This window comes from Heterodontus francisci, chromosome 1 (genome assembly GCF_036365525.1).
Source record: "Heterodontus francisci isolate sHetFra1 chromosome 1, sHetFra1.hap1, whole genome shotgun sequence".
In the NCBI taxonomy this organism is placed as follows: Eukaryota; Metazoa; Chordata; class Chondrichthyes; order Heterodontiformes; family Heterodontidae; genus Heterodontus; species Heterodontus francisci.
In genome coordinates this window covers 223,293,425-223,315,596 of record NC_090371.1, presented here as the reverse complement: position 1 = coordinate 223,315,596, position 22,172 = coordinate 223,293,425, and the positions used below count along the sequence as shown (strand labels likewise).

At 41.9% G+C, this 22,172-nt stretch overlaps 1 protein-coding gene across 1 annotated transcript in view; it reads left to right on the top strand.

Moving 5' to 3' along the window:
• The first annotated feature begins 6,334 nt into the window (after positions 1–6,334).
• Positions 6,335–22,172, top strand: part of LOC137356024 (rap guanine nucleotide exchange factor 2-like) — a 206,706-nt gene continuing 190,868 nt past the window's right edge. Inside the window, exons 1-7 of the mRNA XM_068021775.1 lie at positions 6,335–6,494; positions 10,721–10,857; positions 15,937–16,119; positions 18,989–19,141; positions 19,292–19,453; positions 20,425–20,532; positions 20,660–20,863. Of these exons, the coding sequence (XP_067877876.1) occupies positions 6,344–6,494; positions 10,721–10,857; positions 15,937–16,119; positions 18,989–19,141; positions 19,292–19,453; positions 20,425–20,532; positions 20,660–20,863 (1,098 nt within the window). The 5' untranslated portion in view covers positions 6,335–6,343. The remainder of the gene's footprint in view (positions 6,495–10,720; positions 10,858–15,936; positions 16,120–18,988; positions 19,142–19,291; positions 19,454–20,424; positions 20,533–20,659; positions 20,864–22,172) is intronic.

Sequence of the window (22,172 nt, the reverse complement as noted above, 5' to 3'; positions counted from 1 at the left end):
AATCTTCGGAATTCTCTTCCCCAAAGAGCAGTGGAGGCTGGGAGTTAGCCAGATTTTTGATCTACAAGGGAGTCAAGTATTATAGGGGGTAGGCAGGAAAGTGGAGTAAAGACCACATCACATCAGCCATGATTTTACTGAATGGTGAAGCAGGCTCGAGGGCCCGAATGGCCTACTCCTGCTCCTATTTCTCATGGTCTTATGACCTTATGCTCCAGACATCAGGGCCCAGCAATTCGGAGCACGGAGAGGTACATCAGAACTGGGCTAACAGGGAGAACATTGAGGCTATCAACAGTGGCATCAAAAGGAAATATATTTCCTTCATTCATTCGGTAAGGAACAGCAGCCAATGTATAATAAATAACCAACAGTAACAAGAGAGATCTTTACACCTACTCACTTCAGTGGGTACCTGTAATGCTGGGGTTTAGTGCGTGGTTCAGGTCATATCCTGTGATAATTTGTCTCTGACTTGATGGTGGTAGAAAAAACACAATTGCATCTAATTTCCAGGTATTGAGGAAACGAGGTCGGGCTAAAACATGCTTGAGTTTTGAATCATCTCTGTCATAAATTGATTTAACTACTGCATGTATATCAGAATTAGTTTCTCCCATTCATAGTTGCATCACAAGCATTTTGGGATTTTTTTCACATTCATGACAAAACTTGTTGAATGCCTCAACACTGATGCATTATCTCAAGATTATTTTCTGAATTTCCTATTACCTTACATTGATCAAACCCGAAACAGCAGTACAGTGAAATTCACCAAACTGATTATCTGTAAAGAAGGTCATCTCTTAATTCTGTGACACAAATGTGTCCAATAGTGCATTTTAAGGAGACTTTTTTTAAGCCCGCCTTCACCCTGTTATAGAGTCAAAGAGTTACACAACACAGAAACAGGCCCTTTGGCCCATCGTGTCCGTGCTGGCCATCAAGCACCTATCTATTCTAATCCAATTTTCCAGCACTTTGCCGGTAGCCTTGAATGCTATGGCGTTTCAAGTGCTCATCTAAATACTTCTTAAATGTTGTGAGGGTTCCTGCCTCTACCACCCTTTCAGGCAGTGCGTTCCAGATTTCAACCACCCTCTGGGGGAAAAACTTTTTCCTCAAATCCCCTCTAAACATCCTGCCCCTTACCTTAATTCTATGCCCCCTGGTTATTGACACCTCCACTAAGGGAAAAGATTTCTTCCTATCTACCCTATCTATGCCCCTGATAATTTGTAAACCTCAATCAGGTCCCCTCTCAGCCTTCTCTAGTCTAAGGAAAACAATCCTAGCCTGTCCAGTCTCTCTTCATAGCTGAAATGTTTCAGCCCAGGCAACATTCTGGTGAATCTCCTCTGTTGGCAGGACACTAAAGCTTTCCAACCATTCTCAATGCAGCATTCCTTCAGTAATGCACTGGAGATTATGCAATCAATCTTCCAGTTACATGAAGTTAAAATAAATGTTTAATTGTATAACGAATTTTTATGCTGAAAAAGTACTTGTGTTGTGTTGCAGGGGCTTCGTAGAATTTTTATAACATGGGCAGGGTGACCTCAGAAGCAAAAAGCAATGGAGTTGCTCATTATTGGTTGGCCTTGCTTTCTTCTAATTTGGAGCAGTTATTCAGATTAGTCAAACTGACCACGATGACAGTTCTCCTCTTCATAAAATGCTGCTGGTGTTTCCATGGTGCATGTTACCCTGGTTACATAATATTTTAGCAGATAAACAATAAGTGGTAACTAAGGAAGTCAGTGAGGTCAGAAGATTATCTTTGTGAGGTCAGAAGATTATCTTTGTGATGTCATCAAACTGTTACTTTGATGTCATCAGACTGTCTTTGTGAGGTCAGCAGACTGTCATTGGCGCTGACAGAGTTTTGATGAGACTGCTGCCATTGACGGCCGTACCAGTTGTCTCTCCTCTTCTTGTTTGCTACTATTGAGCTGAGAAAAATGAGTCTGGTGAAAGTGGATGACGTGTACGTGACAACATCCCACACGACCGATAACCAAAAGCCTCGGGAACCAAGTGTCGTTTTCCGGTTCCTCACATGCTGTGCGAGGCCAGAACCGGGGGTTAAACTGAAACCGTGCTGGTGTCAATCGGGAACCTGGGGCTGGAAGGTAATACTCTGTGCCTTGGATACAGTAACCTTTGGGGGTCGGGATTAAATTTACTTTTAATTGTCTGGGCAGTGGAGACAGGGAGCCCTTGAAATCTTTACGCAGGACTGGATTTTACCAGCCCCCGACATCTTGGAAGATACCTTCGGGAGAGGCCGCCACAGGCCTTGACGGCAGGAAGGTCCCGCCCCATATTACCAGTAGAGGCGAGGCCTCGTGACGGCCCCCCCGACACATGGTGACTGGAACCTCATTTCAAAATGGAAATAAATGTTAATGAATGAATTAATACCTCGTCGCGACGGCTGTCCCACTCTGATATTCCGTCCGATTGCCGGAAAACTGCTGGGGAGGGGGGAGGAGTTACGTTTTCAGGACAAGAGCGGGAGCGGGGAAAACTCTTGCGATTGGTGGATGGGATGTTGGGAAGGGGTTGAAGGTGAAAGTGAATAAGGTTCGGGGGGGAAGGTCACGTTCAGAAGTTCAGTTTTTTTGGGGGAGAGGGCAATCAATAAAGTCTTTAATCATTGGTAGGTGGGAGAGGGGCTTGAATCATTTATTACATTTTCTAAATTAATTTTTTAGTGACTGTTACCTTAAACATGTAAATTAACTGTAAGGACTGGAAGCTCTTTAAACATGGCGCCAGTGCCTGTGCAGTGGCACCAGACCCCGTTGCCAGGGACGGAGTGCCCGCCCCCTCCACGTCATTGGGGCGGGCGTTCTGCCCCCTCCATGTAAATGAGAAGCCGCACTAAATATTACGGCGACTCCCTGGAGTGAATCCTGGGCGTGGGCCCCGCCACATTTGAAACTCGCCAGAGACACTTTGGGGACCGTAAACCCCATTTGAAAACTCCTGAATTATTGGAGTTACTCATTATTGGTTGGGCTCGCTTTCTTCTAACTTGGAGCTGTTATTCTGATTGGTCAAACTGATCATGATGACACCTTTCCTCTTCATAAAATGCTGCTGGTGTTTCCATGGTGCGTGTTACCCTGGTTACACAATATTTTAGCAGATGACCAATAAGTGGTAACTAAGGAAATAAGTGAGGTCAGTAGATTGTCTTTGTGAGGTCATCAGACTGTCACTAGTGCTGATAGAGTTCTGATGAGACCAATGCCATTGATGGACGTAACAGCTGTCTCTTCTCTTCTCTTCTTGTCCATTTTTATCAAACTGAGCGCACTGCGCATGCGAGACTGGGCACAGTCTCCTTGATACAATAACACTGGATCCGATGGCTAAGAACCTCTGGAACCAAGTGGCGTTATCCGGTTCCTTACATGCTCTGTGAAGCCAGGACCAGGGGCTAAAGTGATATCATGCTGGTGTCAAGTGGTGACTTGGGGGCTGAACGTAAAGCTCTGTGCCCTGGATACAGTCACCTTCAGGGATCTGCATTAAATTTATTTTAAATTATCTGGGCAGTGGAGATTGGAAGCCATGCAGACTCCTGGGAGGGCGCAGACTCCCGTTTGAGAACGCCTGAACTATATTACCATGGCAATACCGTCTATAATACACCATGTAATAATCCTCATTGAATATCCCTTCCCACTTCCCATGAGCAATGCTGTGACAGATCAACGATAACGCAAACAACTTGATCCTAGTAAAACATCCCAAGTTCAAAGATCCACAAAATATAAAGAAAAATTATATGTTTACATTTTATCCTATTTATACTGTCTACTCCAGCTGTTTTTGCTTGAATGAATGTATCCAGTAATTTGAGTTAAGCATTGCAAATGAAACTGCACAGGACATTTTGTGCCTGGAAAATTTGTATGAAGTAACTTTGAGTTAAGGATAGATGTATTTAATTTTGTGTAATTTCACAGCAGAAGAGTCAGACCAATTTATTCATTTTTCTTCCTTATCAAAGCCTAGTATTAAAAAAAAACACTTATTTTGTCAGAACTGTTCTGTGTTCTGAGGAGAGGCCATCCGCCTGAAATGTTAACTCTGTTTCTCTCACTACAGATGCTGCCTGAGCTGCTGAGTATTTCCAGAATTTTCTGTTTATATTCCAGAAAAATCTCCCCTGAGATGAATTGTCATGATTTTTGGATAATAAATCTTTTGAATCTAATTCTAATCAGATACTTATAAAATGTTGAGTTTTTATGAATTAGGAATTTAACCCAGTGTATGACAATACCTACATGAAGGGAGTACTTATAATGAGAGTCGAAGTATTTCCTGGTGTTGAGCACATTAAAAGTGAGAGACGGCCTCCGAAAAGATCCTATAAATCGAACAGATGAGTACATTAAAAGATCTTGTTTAAAATAATGAAGAGAATCGATAGTTGGATCGGAAATGATTTCCCTTTAGTCGGAGAATCCAGAACAAAGAAAAGGACCTTAAATTTGAGCAAAGATGATATAAGTGAACCGGGGAAAAACATTAACCAGCTGGTCATGAGATTGTGGAAAACATTGCACCATAGATGTAAAATCAATTGAGGAGTTTAAAAGAAGAATAGCTATTTGGAAAGTAATAGCATTAAGGGATATGAAGAAAGGACAAGGAATTGGATTTAAAAAGATAGGCTGCCATACCAATAAAATGATGCAGCAGATTTCTGTCCCTGTGTATCTTATTATTGCTAATCATGGTCATCTTGTGTGTTTGTCTTATTTCGAAGGTCGTCCCGAGTGAAGCTGGGGACATGGGCCCAAGTGGACTGTCAGAGTATGTAGTGGACGCAAAAAACAGTGATGTGGAGGACATTAAGGAACCCTCGGAACCACTAATAATCAGGGACATTGTTAAAGACGGCCTCCGAAAAGATCCTAGAAATAGAACAGATGAGGACATTGGTGAGTTTGTGTGAAATAGAGAATAGGCAACCAGATCTAAATTTGAATGAACAGATAAATTATTTAAAGCATTTTGAGAGTCTCTGTATTGTTATATTGTGGAGGCAATGATCTGTACATAGAATTATAACATCTGGTTCACTAATGTCCTTTAGGGAAGGAGATCTGCTGTCCTTATCTGGTCTGGCCGACATGTGACTCCTCGAAGGTCGCCCCGAGTGAAGCTGGGGACATGGGCCCGAGTGGACTGTCAGAGACTGTAGTGGACACAAAAAATAATGAGGTGGAAGTCATTAAGGGACCCTCGGAACCACTAAGAATCAGGGACATTGTCAGAGATGGCCACCAAAAAGATCCTATAAATCAAACAGATAAGGATATTGGTGAGTTTGTGTGAAATTGAGATTGGAAACCAGATATAAATTTGAAAGAACAGATAAATTATTGAAGGTGTTTTGAGACTGTTTCTATTGTTATATTGTGGAGGCAATGATCTGTACATAGTATTATAACATCTGGTTCACTAATATCCTTTAGGGAAGGAGATCTGCTGTCCTTATCTGGTCTGGCCAACATGTGACTCCTCGAAGGTCGCCCCGAGTGAAGCTGGGGACATGGGCCCGAGTGGACTGTCAGAGACTGTAGTGGACACAAAAAATAATGAGGTGGAAGACATTAAGGGACCCTCGGAACCACTAAGAATCAGGGACATTGTTAGAGATGGCCACCGAAAAGATCCTATAAATCAAACTGATAAGGATATTGGTGAGTTTGTGTGAAATAGAGAATAGGCAACCAGATCTAAATTTGAATGAACAGATAAATTATTTAAAGCATTTTGAGAGTCTCTGTATTGTTATATTGTGGAGGCAATGATCTGTACATTGAATTATAACACCTGGTTCACTAATGTCCTTTAGGGAAGGAGATCTGCTGTCCTTATCTGGTCTGGCCAACATGTGACTCCTCGAAGGTCGCCCCGAGTGAAGCTGGGGACATGGGCCTGAGTGGACTATCAGAGACTGTAGTGGACACAACAAATAATGAGGTGGAAGACATTAAGGGACCCTCGGAACCACTAATAATCAGGGACATTGTCAGAGATGGCCACCAAAAAGATCCTATAAATCAAACAGATAAGGATATTGGTGAGTTTGTGTGAAATGGATATTGACAACCTGGTCTAAATTTGAAAGAATGGATCAATTATTGAAGGTATTTTGAGAGTCTCGCTATTGTTATATTGTGGAGGCAATGATCTGTATATAGAATTGTAACATCTGGTTCACTATTGTCCTTTAGGGATGGAGATCTGCTGTCCTTATCTGGTCTGGCCGACATGTGACTTCTGGAAGGTTGTCTCGAGTGAAGCTGGGGACATGGACCCGAGTGGACTGTCAGAGACTGTAGAGGACACGACAAATAATGATGTGGAGGATATTAAGGGACCTTCGGAACCACTAATAATCAGGGACATTGTCAGAGACTGCCTTCGAAAAGATCCTCGAAATCGAACAGATGAAGATATTGGTGAGTTTGTGTGATACTGCGATAGACAACCAGATCTAAATTTGAAAAAAAGGATACATTCATGAAGGTACTTTGATACTCTGATATTGTGGAGGCAATGATGTGTACATAGAATTATCACATCTGCTTCACTAAAGTCCTTAGGGAAGGAAATCCACAGTCCATACCTGGTCCTGGCCTACATGTGACCCACGGCAATGTGGTTGACTGTTAACTGCCCTCTGAAAGGCCCAGCACACCACTCAATTGTCCAAGGCAATTAGGGATGGGCAACAAATGCTGGCCTTGCCAACAATGCCCACATCTCGTGAAAGAGTGAAAAAACACATGTCCAGTCCCAATACATACTTTGTGAAATGTGTATCTCACATGAGCAATACACAGAAAACAAATGTAAAATGAATTTCCTTAAAATAGTTTTGTGGGTAAATCGATGCCACAGTAAACACAATCTGGTTTTATGTATGGTTTGGGAAGAAAGTTATGAAATTGTGTGTGGTGTGATGTCATGCATTCAGTATATATCAATGTAATGAGTTTCCTGCTATGTAATTTTCTAGTATATTTTTATTTTATCCTGTGTCTGTGTAGTGCATTAATGTCCAGAAAGATTTAATAACTGATGAACATATCAGAAGTATATTCCAGTATTTCTTGACTCTCTTGATTTAATCTAAGAGGAATTATTTACTGCAGGAGAGACAACATTATTTATTATACTGCATTACGACCAAGGTGGGAGGAGTGCATTGTTAATTCAGTCCCACTTCTCCACAGGTCACAACATATATTTAAATTTTCCCACTTACCAAAACAATCAGATACTTTATTTCCCCCCAGAATAAAGCACACCAACCAGGTTTCTTTAATAAGCAACAAAATTATCAGTTTATTATAAACCAAGTTTCAACCAGTAATGAAGCAGAACACAGTGCTTTTATATTTTATTCATGGGATGTGGATGTTGCTGGCAAGGCCAGTATTTATTGCCCATCCCTAATTGCCCTTGAAAAGGTGGTGGCGAGCCACCTTTTTGAACTGCTTAAATCCGTGTGGTACTCCCACAGTGCTGTTAGGGAGGGAGTTCCAGGATTTTGATGTTGAATAAATAGTGAAATATTTTCAAGTCAGGATGGTGTGTGATTTGGAGGGGAATTTGGAGATGATAGTGTTCCCATGCATTTGCTGTCCTTGTATTTCTACATGAAAGAAGTTGCAGATTTGGGAGGTGCCGTCGAAGAAGCCAAGGTGGGTTGCTGCAGTGCATCTTGTAGATGGTACCCACTGCAGGCAGTGTTGGAGGGAGTGGATGTTTACAATGGTGGATGGGGTACCAATCAAGTAGGCTGCTTTGTCCTGGATGGTGTTGAGCTTCTTGAGTGTTGCTGGAACTGCAGTCATCCAGGCCAGTGGAATGTACTGTATCACACTCCTGATTTGTGCCTTGTAGATGGGAGACAGGCACTGGGGAGTCAGGAAGTTAGTCACTCATCACAGAATACCCAGCCTCTGACCTGCCTCTCGTAGCCCAGTATTTATATGGCTGTTAAAGTTCAGTATCTGGTCAGTGATGACCCCATGTTGTTACTGGTGAGGAATTCAATAATGGTAATGTTGTTAAAAGGAGGGTGCAAGAGCAGAGGGTCCTGGGTATATATGTGCATAAGTCACTGAAGGTGGCAGGACAGGTTGAGAGCATACAGTATCCTGGGCTTTATTAATAGGGGCAAAGAGTACAAGAGCAAGGCAGTTATGTTGAACTTGTATAAGACACTAGTTCGGCGTCAGCTGGAGTATTGCAGATGTGGGCACTGCACTTTAGGAAAGATGTGAGGGCAGTGGAGAGCTTACAGAAAAAATTCAGGAGAATGGTTCCAGGGATGAGGAACGTCAGTTCTGAAGATAGATTGGAGAAGTTGGGATTGTTTTCTTTGGAGATGAGAAGGCTGAGAAGAAATTTGATTCAAAATTATGAGGGGTCTAAACAGAGTAGATAGGGAAAAACTGTTCCCACTCATGAAAGGTTTGAGAATGAGAGAACACAGATTTAAAGTGATTGACAAAATAAGCAAAAGTGACATGAGGAAAAACTTCTTCATGCAGCGAGTGGTTAGGATCTGGAATCCACTGTGTGAGTGTATGGTTGAGGCAGGTTCAACTGAGGCATTCAAAAGGGAATTAGACTGTTATCTGAAAAGGACGAATGTGCAGAGTTATGGGGAAAAAGCAGGGGAATGGCATTAGGTGATGTGCTCATTTGGAGAGCTGGTGCAGACACAATGGGCCGAATGGTCTCCTTCTGCGGTGTAACAATTCTGTGATTCTGTGAAAAGCATGGGAATTCTCCCTGGTTTCCTAGCCAATATTTATCTCTCAATCAACATCACTGAAAGAAAATTACCCGGTCATCATCACATTGATGTTTGTGGGAATGTGCAAATTGGCTGTGGTATTTCCTACATAACAATAATGACTAAACTTCAGAAGTACTTCATTGGCTGTAAAGCAGGGGTACTCAATATTGTTGCTTGTGAGCCCCCCTTCCATGTTATAAAATTTCCACGGATGCAGTGCAATGCAAAACAAGTACTTTTATTGTATAAAAATAGTTATATGATTATATATTACTTTGTTTTAATAATGTGAAACTTGTTCCTGGTGCTGAGTCAACAATTCTGTCAAGATTTGGAGGTATCTTAAACAAGCAGACATGCTTCTCATGCTCAATGTTCATCCTGGCTCGATTATGCTTAAGTGAGTGGACTGTCACTCTGAGGTGGGTAGACTGTCACTCGAAGGTCTGTAGACTACCACTTGAGCTAATAGAATGCTGCTGAAACCAGCTTTTTCTTCTCGTCTTGCATGTCACGAACGAGACAAGAGGAACGTGCCTGCTGAGACTAGGTGCTTAGATTAGATTAGAGATACAGCACTGAAACAGGCCCTTCGGCCCACCGAGTCTGTGCCGACCATCAACCACCCATTTATACTAATCCTACACTAATCCCATATTCCTACCAAACATCCCCACCTGTCCCTATATTTCCCTACCACCTACCTATACTAGTGACAATTTATAATGGCCAATTTACCTACCAACCTGCAAGTCTTTTGGCTTGTGGGAGGAAACCGGAGCACCCGGAGAAAACTCACGCAGACACAGGGAGAACTTGCTGTCTCCTTGACCAATGACATACGTGTGGGCTGCATGTTTTTACACCCTATACCCACCCTGACCTCTCTGTCCTCAGCCTCCTACACTGTTCCAATGAAGCTCAGTGAAAGCTTGAGGCACAGCATCTCATCTTTTGATTGGACACTTTACAGCCTGACCTGCTGAGTTATTTCCAGCTTTTTTCAGTTCTTATTTCAGATTTACAGCATCTGCAGTATTTTGTGAAATAAAAAAATATATGATTTGTTAATATGAACATATTAACATCTGTAAGTTCACAATATCTTAGTCCGGGGTGGCACAGTGGCGCAGTGATTAGCACCACAGCCTCACACCTCCAGCAACCCAGGTTCAGTTCGGGGTACTGCCTAAGCAGAGTTTGCAAATTCTCTCTGTAACCACCTGGGTTTCCACTGGGTGCTCTGGCTTCCTCCTATAGCCAAAGACTTGCAGGTTGATAGGTAAATTGGTCATGGTAAATTGCTCCTAGTGTAGGTAGGTGGTAGGAGAATTGTGGGGATGTGGTATGGGATTAATGTAGGATTAGTATAAATGGGTGGTTGATGGTTGGCACAGACTCGGTGGGCCAAAGGGCCTGTTTCAGTGCTCTCTCTCTCTATGACTCCTCTGCACCAGACAATTGGTTTCGTCCTGTGTGGACCTGCATACAGGAACAATGGGCTGAATTTTGCACAGGAGGTGGGGCTCCCTGCTGGTAAGATCCCAGCAGCAGTGGGAGGAGGCCCTTAATTGGCTGTTAATAGGCCACTTAACGACCTCAATTGGCCTCTGGATGGGGAGCCTGTCATTGGCCTATCCCACCCCCGGGAAGGTTGCTTGGCGACGGGGAGGCAGTGGACCCTCCACTCTCCACCACCCATTGCGATTCTCCATGCCATCCCCCGCCTCAGGGGCGCCCATAAAATCCCGGCCAATGTGTGCGCTGATTCCAAAAGGGATTGTGTGAGATGAATGAGATGAGCTGCCCAAATAGTTGCTCAGTCTTTCTGTTTCCACAAGTCTAATTTAATTTTTTTGTTTTTACATGCAGAACAATTGTTGGAATTCATGCAACAGCTCCCAGCTTTTTCCAACCTGCCGATATCAATTAAAAGAGAGCTTTGTACTATGATGGTTTTTCAAGTGGTGAATCGGGCAGGCAATCTAATACTCAATATTGGTGAAGAGGTGCGTATCTTCAAATCAGTTAGCTGAATTTTGATCTCTGTTTTAATGTGCACAGATTTCCTTACACAATATAAATTTGAAACTCCATTTGCTCTGGTTAAACATATCCCACTTGCTTCATCAACTGTAGGAGAAGTGTTATTTGTCACCTCAACAAGATACATGTTGATGATTTTGCTGAATTTGATGTGCAACTTCAGATAACATTCTGAGTTAATTTTGAACATGAGCATTATAGCAAATTAACTGAAGTTTCAAATGATTAGTTGATCCATGTGAATCTATTTCCTTTCTAGTTGCAAAACAAGGCATACATTTTCTTTACACAACTAATAATGAATAAAAAATACTGTAACAAAATGTAGAACTATAGAACATATTCCAGATAAAATAGAAAATGCTAAACTATTTTTGGTACAAAACAACTACTGCAGGCCTCAAATGAACAGTTACTAAATGCATTAACCAGGAACAGGAGCCTTTTAGTGACTATTTTATCTTGTGGTTGCAGTAACCTATGATTTGAAAGCTGTTTTTCTATTCTATGGAAGCAGTAAAATAGTTTTTTTTTTCTGATGTGGTCTACCAGTTATTGTCGTTGAGAAAATAGGTGAAATTCTGAATTGATTGATACTGTGTATTACAAGTATTTTGTAAGCATTGCTGTTATGACAGTATGGGTTCAAAAAATCAAACACAAACTTGAAGTTAAATTGAACGTTATAATAGATTTCATCTTATAAATCTACATGTGTGCCATCTGAGATGTTGGATATCACATTACCCAAAACAGTGTATCAACAAGCAACTCACCAAGGCTCTTTCGACAGCACATTCCAAACCCTCGAACTCTTATCACACAGAATGACAAGGGCAGCAGATGCATGGGAACCCCACCACCTGCAAGCTCACCTCCAAGTCACACACCATCCTGACTTGGAGCTATATCGCCATTCCTTCACTGTTGTGGGGTCAAAATCCTGGAACTCCCTTCCTTCCAGTACTCTGGATGTACCTATACCCCAGGGACTGCAGCAGTTCAGGAAGGCAGCTCACCACCACCTTCTCAAGGGCAATTAGGGATGGGCAATAAATTATTGCTTCCTAACTTTCTGATTTCAATGCTCTGTAATATTGTACGAACAAAGAGGTTCATTATTCAAAAGTCTTTAAAGAGTAAAATGCAGTATTGGAACATGTTTTATGCTAGCCTGTTTAAAGTTGACATTTTTAGTTGTAGGATTGCTAATGCCACTAATAATGGCCAAGTAAGAACATATATATACCTTTTTAAAGTGACTTTTATTTCAAGTGGAGTGGAACTTGTACAATCCACTAGGACTGATATTTTGCTGCAAGATGGTTTGAACAAATTACAACTGTGCAAAGTTCTGCCCTCTTTGCATTTCTTGGACAATTCATGGTAAAGGACACGCATGCTAGATTCAGTTAATGTAGACGTCGGTCTAGCTGGTCAAAGTAAGATGCTGTCTCTGTTAATTATTACATATAATGGAAGAACAAGTGGCCTTTGCAGAGTGATGGTAACCTGCTGCCAAACCTTTGTCACTGTTGCGTGGAACTTGACTGTTTTGATGTTTGCAACAACAGTTTGGAGGCCACAGCTGCGGCCTCTAACTGTCACCGGGAAGGGTTGCCCTACCAGGTTCATGATCAGGCATCTGTGGCTTTTTAAAAAATAAAAATAACTTCCCTCCAATTGTCCCTCACTGTCTCCATGTTCACATTTGCAGCTCCCACCTCGGCCAGTGGGGCTGCCAATCTCTGAGTGCTAGAGGGCCTCCCATTGGCTCTCCAGCAACGGGTGTTTGCCTGCCATCTCTGATTAGATGGCGAGCCTGCTCCCTGCCCTTTAGTTGCCTGGATCATTGAAGATTGCAGTGGGTGTATCTAAAGCACGTTGTGTGGGCCCTGGACTCAGAACGAGTCCCATTTTCCAGTTCGAGAACCCTGTTGAAAATCTAGCCTTAGGGGTGTTCCTCTGTTCTGGTTTATGGTGTGGATGAGTTACAGATATCTCTGTGATCAGGGTCATTTCTCCAGTACTTTACTCACCTGATTTATATCTCTGTCAACATTGGGTGCAATACTGAAAAAGAACTTTTCTACATATTCCACATGTATTCTGATGATACCCAGCTCTAGCTCACTACCACCTCTCTCGAGCTCTCCACTGTCTCTGACTTGTCACACTACTACTGACATCCAGTATTAAATGAGCAGAAATTTCTTCCAACTAGATATTCGAAGACCAAAGCCATTGTCTTCAGTGCCTGCCACAAACTCCGTTCCCTTACCACCTATTCCATCTCCATCTGTTCAAACTGTTCACAACATACGTGTCCTATTAAACTCAGAGCTGAACATCTGACTATGTATCCTGTGCTGTAATTTTCTTTGTTCTTTGTTCATGCTGCAGCTGTACAGGCCTTTAGTTTGGCCACACTTAGAATATTGCATGCAATTCTGATCGCCACACCACCAGAAGGACGTGGAGGCTTTGGAGAGGGTACAGAAGAGGTTTACCAGGATGTTGCCTGGTCTGGAGGGCATTAGCTATGAGGAGAGGTTGGATAAACTGGGATTGTTTTCACTGGAACGACGGAGGTGGAGGGGCGACATGATAGAGGTTTACAAAGTTATGAGTGGCATGGACAGAGTGGATAGTCAGAAGCTTTTTCCCAGGGTGGAAGAGTCAGTGACGAGGGGGATTGGTTTAAGGTGAGAGGGGCAAAGTTTAGAGGGGATTTGCGAGGCAAGTTCTTTACACAGAGGGTGGTGAGTGCCTGGAACTTGCTGCCGGGGGAGGTGGTGGAAGCAGGTACGATGGCGACGTTTAAGAGGCATCTTGACATATACATGAATAGGATGGGAATAGAGGGATACGGTCCCCGGAAGTGCAGAAGGTTTTAGTTTAGGCAGGCATCAAGATCGGCGCAGGCTTGGAGAGCCGAATGGCCTGTTCCTGTGCTGTACTGTTCTTTGTTCTTTGTATCTGCTCCAACACCAAGACTACCTATTTGCACCTTGGTAACAGCACCAGACTACACCCCTGCCTCAGCTCATCTGCTGCTCAAGCCCTCATCCATGCCTTTGTAACCTTCAGACTTGACTATTCCAGTGGTCTCTGGCCCAGCCTCCCATCTTCAACAAAACAAAAACAAATACTGTGGATGTTGGAAATCTGAGAAAAAAATAGTACATTTTGGAAATATTCAGCAGGTCAGGCAGCAACTGTGGAGATAGAAACAGAGTTAACATTTCAGGTCGATGACCTTTCATCTTCAACCTTGTATAAAACTCTGCTGTTCATATCCTAACTTGCACCAAGTCCAGTTCACCAATCCCCGACCTACTTTGGCCCCAGTCCAGCAACACCTCAATTTTAAAATGCTGATCCTTATCTTCAAATCTTTCCATGAACTCATCCTTGCTCTGAAAACTCCTCCAGCCCTCCAACCCTTTGAGGTCTCTGCACTTCTCCAATTCTGCCCTCTTGCACACCCTGCTTTTAATGACTTGCCCTTTGTGGCCGTCTCTTCGGCTGCCTTGATCCAAAGGTCTAGAATTCCTTCCCTAAACATCTCAGCCTCTCTCCCACTCTCTTCTCCTTTAAGATGCTCCTTAAAATCTACCTCTTTTCTGTGCCAGTATCTCCTTATGTGGCTTGGTGGCAAGTTTTGCTTGATAATGCTCCTGTGAAGCCCATTGGGATATTTCACTATATTAAAACAGCTTCATCAGTTCTGATGAAGGGGTCACTGACCTGAAACGTTAACTCTGCTTCTCTCTCCACAGATACTGCCAGACCTGCTGAGTATTTCCCGCATTTCTTGTTTTTATTTCAGATTTCCAGCATCTGCAGTATTTTGCTTTTACATGGTTGCTTCTTGTTATTGAAATGTGTTTCATACCAGCTGCTATTGAGGGTGAACGACTTAAAATATGATAGTGTAACTGTTTATATTTGACTTTACTTCTAATTTCCCCCGACTCACATCATTTTCCAGTGATAAAGGTCAGCATGCAGCCTGCAGCCCACTGTCCGCTTGCTCCAACAATGCTCTTGATCTGACTGTCACGCATTTCTTTGTGTTATCTCAAGCAACACAATGAGGTTCATGGATTCCAGTTTCTTGAAGATCTCTGGAAAGTTTATTAACAGCTAAAACTAACAGACACAATACAGAGCAAACTACAGAATCTTTGTCCAGGGTGCAGCAGTGCATAGTGACTATGGCTTCTAGTCACATGACAACATCCTGGTACTTAGCTCATTAGCTTACTGAGTTCTTAAAGTGGCATCACTCTTAAAAAGATCATGCAACACTGACGACATGAGTAGCCTTTAAATTTTTTACTCCTTTGCTTTTCACTCTCATCTGGGCCTTCTGCCTGTTTCGCTTTGTCTCATTAATGCAGTATCATGAGCTTGAATTCCCCAGCATCCATTTGTATTATGACACAGTACATGCCACATCGTTCAATCAGCATTAGTTTTTTTAGGTGTTATTTTTAATGGGGTCAAAATAAAACATCTCAGAATTAAATAGAAGAAAGTGTTCTCACGTGTTAAAAGGATTTCAAAGCAGTTCACATTCAATAGATAATTTTAAAAGGCATTAACTGTTACATAGGCAAATGAAGCCATCATAAAAAATGATCAGACATTGTTTGAGGGAGATATGTTTGATCGGATCCTGGAAGAGCTGCTGCCGTTCTTGGAATAGTACCATGGAATGTTTAGCAAGCACTGGAACAGGGTAAGCTGATGGCACCTCAGTTTAATGTCTTTTCTGTTGGATGACATCTGTGACAATGCAGAACTCTCTCTGCACACTGGAACATTGGTCTGAGTTAGGAGCACTACCTCCTTTTATAAGGTTTCAAAACACAATCACTGACCAAGGGATGTGATTATGTCCATGTAAGTCAAACTGACACACAACTTCTATATACCACATTTAAATTTTAAAAGAAAAACAAATATTGTGTTTTTTTGAGTAGAATCCATTAGTAATGAAAGTGTTTTTGCTGCTTTAATTTCTTGCGTTGTAGTTTGATTCTTGGGCTGTCATTTTAAATAGTTCTGTAGAAGTCACATATTTTGATGGAAGGCTGGAAATGTTGTGCATGGGCAATAGCTTTGGTGTCTCTCCTACTTTGGAGAGAGGTTACACGAGGAGGGTGATGAAAACTAAGATTGATGACTGTCAGGGAATTACATTTATTTTACAGCAAGTATTATCTGAGCTTTGCATGTGAAAAACAAATGAGAGTTTTATGTTTATCATCTGATATTAAAGGAAAATTTTGAATTAATGATATTTAACGGCAAGGTGTGTTCACAACTGAATAGAAAGTTTTATTCCACTGTTGTCTACAGTAATTTCTATTAACTGTAAGTCCAACAACTTTCTGTCATGACATTTCACCAAGTGTGGTTTCAATAGATTTTGTATTTAGCCACTGAATATGTAATTTATCCTATTTTGGTGGAACAATTAATTCAGTCACTTCAACTGTCTGAATTGTATAAGATATATTTTTTGTGAAACAAATTCAATTTTCAGTAGCTAAGAATGAGTGTTCATAACAGAATTGAAATATTAAAATATATTTTTAAAAATTCATTCATGGGATGTGGGCATCACTGGCTAGGCCAGCATTTATTGCCCATCCCTAATTGCCCTTGTGAAGGTGGTGGTGAGCTGTCTTCTTGAACTGCTGCAGTCCATGTCAGGTAGGTACACCTATAGTGCTGTTAGGGAGGGAGTTCCAGGATTTTGCCCCAGCAACGGTGCAGGAACGGTGATATAGTTCCAAGTCAGGATGATGTGTGGCTTGGAGGGGAACTTGCAGGTGGTGGTGTTCCCATGCATTTACCGCCCTTGTCCTTCTATGTGGTTGCGGTCACAGGTTTGGATGGTGCTGTCGAAAGAGCCTCAGTGCATTGCTGCAGTGCATCTTGTTGATGATATACACTGCTACCACTGTGTGCGGTGGTGGAGGGAGTGAATGTTTGTGAATTAGGGTGCCAGTCAAGCGGGCTGCTTTGTCCTGGATAGTGTTGAGCTTCTTGAGTGTTATTGGAGCTGCACCAATTCAGGAAATTGAAGAGTATTCCAACACACTCCTAACTTGTGCCTTATAGATGGTGGACAAGATTTGGGGAGTCAGGAGGTGAGCTACTCGCCACAGGATTCCTAGCCTCTGACCTGCTCTTGTAGCCATGGTTTTATATGGCTACTCCAGTTAAGTTTCTTGTCAATGATAACCCCCAGCATGTTGATAGTGGGGGATTCAGCGATGGTAATGCCATTGAATGTCAAGGGGAGGTGGTTAGATTTTCTCTTGTTGGAGATGGTCATTGCCTGGTACTTGTGCGGCATGAATGTTACTTGCCACTTGTCAGCCCAAGCCTGGATATTGTCCAGGTCTTGCTGCATTTCTACACAGACTGCTTCAGTATCTGAGGAATGGCGAATGGTGCTGAACATTGTGCAATCATCAGCAAACATCCCCAATTCTGACCTTCTGATTGAAGGAAGGTCATTGATGAAGCAGCTGAAGATGGTTGGGCCCAGGACATATGTAATGAATTATATGAAATGTATTTTGCTTGATTTTAATGAGATTAATAATTATAAGCATGAAGGATCTTCCAATTTATTATCTATTTAATCAAGCCATTTTCTCCTTATAGAAGTGCTGTTACCCATACGAATGCGAAGAACAGGTAGTTAAACTTTTTTTTTTGTCTCTGAACAAATGTCTCTGTTTTTCTAACCACCTCTCCGTAAATAAATTTGTGATTGAATTTTTCCCTCCCTTAAACCCTGATAATAAATGACTGCAACAACAATATGGTTGTTAGAGTTAAATCAAAAAATAGAGTTTGTTTACATACTCTTAAACTTGGGAAGGGATTTAACTTCACCATGAACACCTGCAAATGTACAAGGAAACATTAAAAGGCATAAAAAGGCAAGGACATTTACTAAATATAACTATAACCTGACATGAATTTCAGTTAAAACTAGTGTCCATTTAAGTTATCAAAAAGTCCAAAAATTGGAGGTCACCGACTAGAAATGCTGAATTGGGGGAGAAGCTGTTGGAGATATCTCTTCTCTTACAAATTTCTTCTTCTTTGCACTCTCGAAAGTAAATGGAGGTAGCTTAATTTTGCTGAGGTCGCCTTTTGCTTCGATGGAGAGCGACCAGCAGAAGGCAGGTTTTCTTGCTATTTTTGCAGACTGTGTCTTTAGTCTTCTTCACTGTTTGCAGTCTGGGTCTTCTTTAATTTTCTGTCTTGTTCAGACTTTGTCTTAGAGAGATGTGTGCAGCTGCAGACAGCTGTGCGAATCTCAGCAAAAGGCAGCTGTGGATTGAAAACAGGCTTTACCCTCAAACTGTGACATTTTCAAGTCCAGGCAGGTTGGATATGGGTTTCCTGGGTCCTAAAACTAGATCCTTTCAAGTTGCTGTCCCATGCTCTCCTCCATTTTAACAAGTGGAACCCAGCTAAAACTTAACATGCTGTATAAAATGGTGGTTAAGATCAATATTCAAATGCACAAAACCCAATTTACAGTGGGTTCTCACCTATTTGTGACACTAGTAATTCTATGCCAAATTTAAGGAAACCATATTATTAAAAAAAATGCCTTATTAGTACTTAGTGGGATGAAATGCCTTTACTTGGCTCAGCTATGTACTCAAAAATAAGGAGAACTTGTAACTTTGATTTTTTTTATCTTCACAAATGCTCACTTGAATGATTTAATAATGCTGTATTATCAGTGCCCCCATTTCCCATGAAAATCCCAAAGGATCTCGTGCCATTTTGGGGAAGTCAATCCATGCCTGGTTATAGAGTTGGCAAATTGAAACAAGTTCCTAACATTTACTATAATTGAATATTTTATGACTTGAGCACTGAGTTCGATAGTTGCAAAGCGGGAACAGCAGGAAGTCACGGTTCTCCTAACTGAATAACTTATTGACTAAACTACCTCTCAGTGTGTGTACCTATATACATATAAATAGCATTACTACATGTCGTACATATGCCTAATGCTGTAACATTTTCTGTGCTCCTTGCCAGTCTGTGTGCACAGCCCAACAGGACCCTTGTCCAATCCTGAACCAGGTGGAAAATGATGTGCAGAAGGTGGAGGAGGCGGGAGAGCTTTCAATGACAAGGGAACACCAAGAGTTGGATGGCGATGTAACCAGCAAAGGACACATCATCATAAAAGTAAGTAGGAATGTTTAAACACATCACAAACAAACATTGATCTAAAAAAAACCACTCACGATGTCCATTGTATTTTTTGCATGAAAGTTTATTTTGCCGATCTAGTTAGATGTAACTTTACTAAGGAAATGTTCTATTATACTATGTTAGGGAACAGCCGAGGAGTTGGAAAAACACCTGGTGGAGGAGCATTGTGGGGATCCCACGTACATCGAAGATTTTATTTTAACCTGCAGGACGTTCTTAGCAAGCCCTTTGGAAGTTGGAAAGAAATTGCTGGAGTGGTTTAATGACCCAAATCTCAGGGAGAAGGTTAGCCGAAAGAAAAAAAAATGCATGGCTTGACTTTTAACATTGTAATAATTCAGCACTTAAGTAATTAGTTTCAACTGATAAAGTTTGTGCTGATCTTTTCTCTCACAAACCTTTAATATGTCGAAAATCCAATAGTTACTTTTGAATAACTAAATATAGATATACATAAATTGGAAAAAGAAGGTTCATTTGTAATTATGTTCTTTGATAGTATGCCTTGGATATTGTTCAGTCGGGAAGCAACCTACAATGCTGCATATTTGACTTGAGCCTATTTTCATTTTTTATGACATAGAGTCTGTATATATGTAGCTTTATCACTCCTGTGCAGTATTGGTGTTGATCAGTTAGTTTTATCAGTCACTGGCAGCCATTTTCAGGAATTATGCAAACCTGTTCTTAACTAATTTACATGTTTCTTGTTATTGTTGTAAAAGTTGTAGAGCTATTATTTACTCTGCACAATGATTTTAAAAATCATCAAAAGTAATTGTATCCTTTCTTAAGGCAATGTTGAATTATATCCCATTCACTTGACACAGAGTTGGGAATTTCTAAAAAAAACTGTGTATACACATCATAGGATATTGAAGTACACAGTCTTTTCACAAGTAAACTGAAGTGGATTGAGAATTTTTTGGACCATCTGTAGTTTTAATTCCTGTAATTTGAAGTTAATACAATACTCATTATCCAGGAAAGAATGCACTGTTTTGAATAATCTCATTGTTCTGCCATCTACCTTCTGTTCTAAATTGAACTGCAACTTCCTTCATAAGACCCTAACCTCAAACTAAAAGATTTCAGTAAACTTCAAAAGATAAATTAACGGGGTAAATGCTTCTGTAATTGAAGCTATCAAGCTTCATCTGCACATTCTTAATTGAAGTTAAATCAGCACATTTTGCAAACATCAAACATACAATGTCTTTAACGGTGCAAACTAAATTTCTCTGAATACTTTCCAGGTTACACAGGTAGTATTACGGTGGGTATACAATGATTTCAACGACTTTGAAGGAAATTGTGCCATGGCCACATTCCTGGAAGAATTTAAAAGCAATTTGGAACAAGAGGTGAGTTATCTCACTTTAGGTAATTATCACACTTGATTATTTTTGAAATCTGCTTTCTTCAAAAACTTTTTATCAAAAATCAAGTTGAATTTCAGTTTGTAAATTGTACATTTTTTGTGTTGTGTAGAAAATGGATTGTCACCTTCAACAGTTGAACTTAGCTTGTGCAGCTAAGGCCAAGCGACGGGTAGTAACAGTACTGAAGACATCACAAGAAGCCCCTTTGCCGTTTACCATTTTGGGAGGAACTGAAAAAGGTTTCGGTATTTTCATTAACAACGTAGAGTCTGATAGTAAAGCCACAGAAACTGGATTGAAATGTGGTGATCAGGTTTGTCTTGTTTTAAATAATTTTTATGGAAAAAAATAGTGAAATGCCAACAAATGTATCAAAAGTATATACATATGTTTGCACAGAATGTAAGTAACAAAGCTTCATCCCTCATTTCTGCTGACCATTGAATAGTTCCTCAGACCTTGTTGTCTGGAACGCTCTCTTTTGCAAATGCAGCATGAAATATTTCATTGATGAAGCAGAATTATTGGAATATGAATCAGACTATAATGAATCAGACTATAATAAATCTGTAATAAAAACAGAAAGTGCTGGAAATATTCAGCAGGTCTGGCAGCATCTGTGTAGAGAGAAAGAGAGTTAATGGGCTGGATTTTACCTTAGGTGGACGGGAACCCACTTCTGCCTTGCCCGGGGATCCATCCCATATTTTACGTGTCCTCAGGTTTTAATTGTCCCGAGGCAGGACTTCCACCCACTTGAGGGAGGAGGTCCCGCCTCAGTGAGCTGCCGGCCAATCAGCGGGCTCTTAGTCCCGCTCCCGGTGGCCACTGCTGGGACTGCAGCCCAGCCGACGCCTTTGACCCAGGAGACGAGGTAAGTTGGGCTTGCCTCACCAGGGGGATTGGTCCTTTCCTGGTGAGGCTGGCGTGTCGTTTGGGGGGAGGGGGGCTTCTTGTTCCCGGGGGTGGGTTGGGAGGCGGAGATGGGCCTCAATCGGGCACCCTGTGCCTGACTGTCATGGCCCCACCACCCCCAGGGCGCGGAACGGCCGGCAGCTATCTCTTTTTTTTTAGAGATACAGCACTGAAACAGGCCCTTCGGCCCACCGAGTCTGTGCCGACCATCAACCACCCATTTATACTAATCCTACACTAATCCCATATTCCTACCACAGCCCCACCTGTTCCTATATTTCCCTACCACCTACATATACTAGGGGCAATTTATAATGGCCAATTTACCTACCAACCTGCAAGTCTTTTGGCTTGTGGGAGGAAACCGGAGCACCCGGAGAAAACCCACGCAGACACAGGGAGAACTTGCAAACTCCACACAGGCAGTACCCAGAATCGAACCCGGGTCACTGGAGCTGTGAGGCTGCGGTGCTAACCACTGCGCCACTGTGCCGCCCACTGCCACCACTGTGCCGCTCTGGGCAGCCTTTCACGTCCCTAGCATGCCTGCTTGCCATGGGTAAAATACCTGTGGAGGTGGGCGAGGGCCTTTGTGTGGCCGTTAAGTGGCCACTTAAGGACCTTGATTGGCCTCGGGCAGGCGAGCCATTTCCCACTCTCCGCCCGACGCCATAAACTTGGCCGGAGGCGGAAGCGGGGCGGGTAGG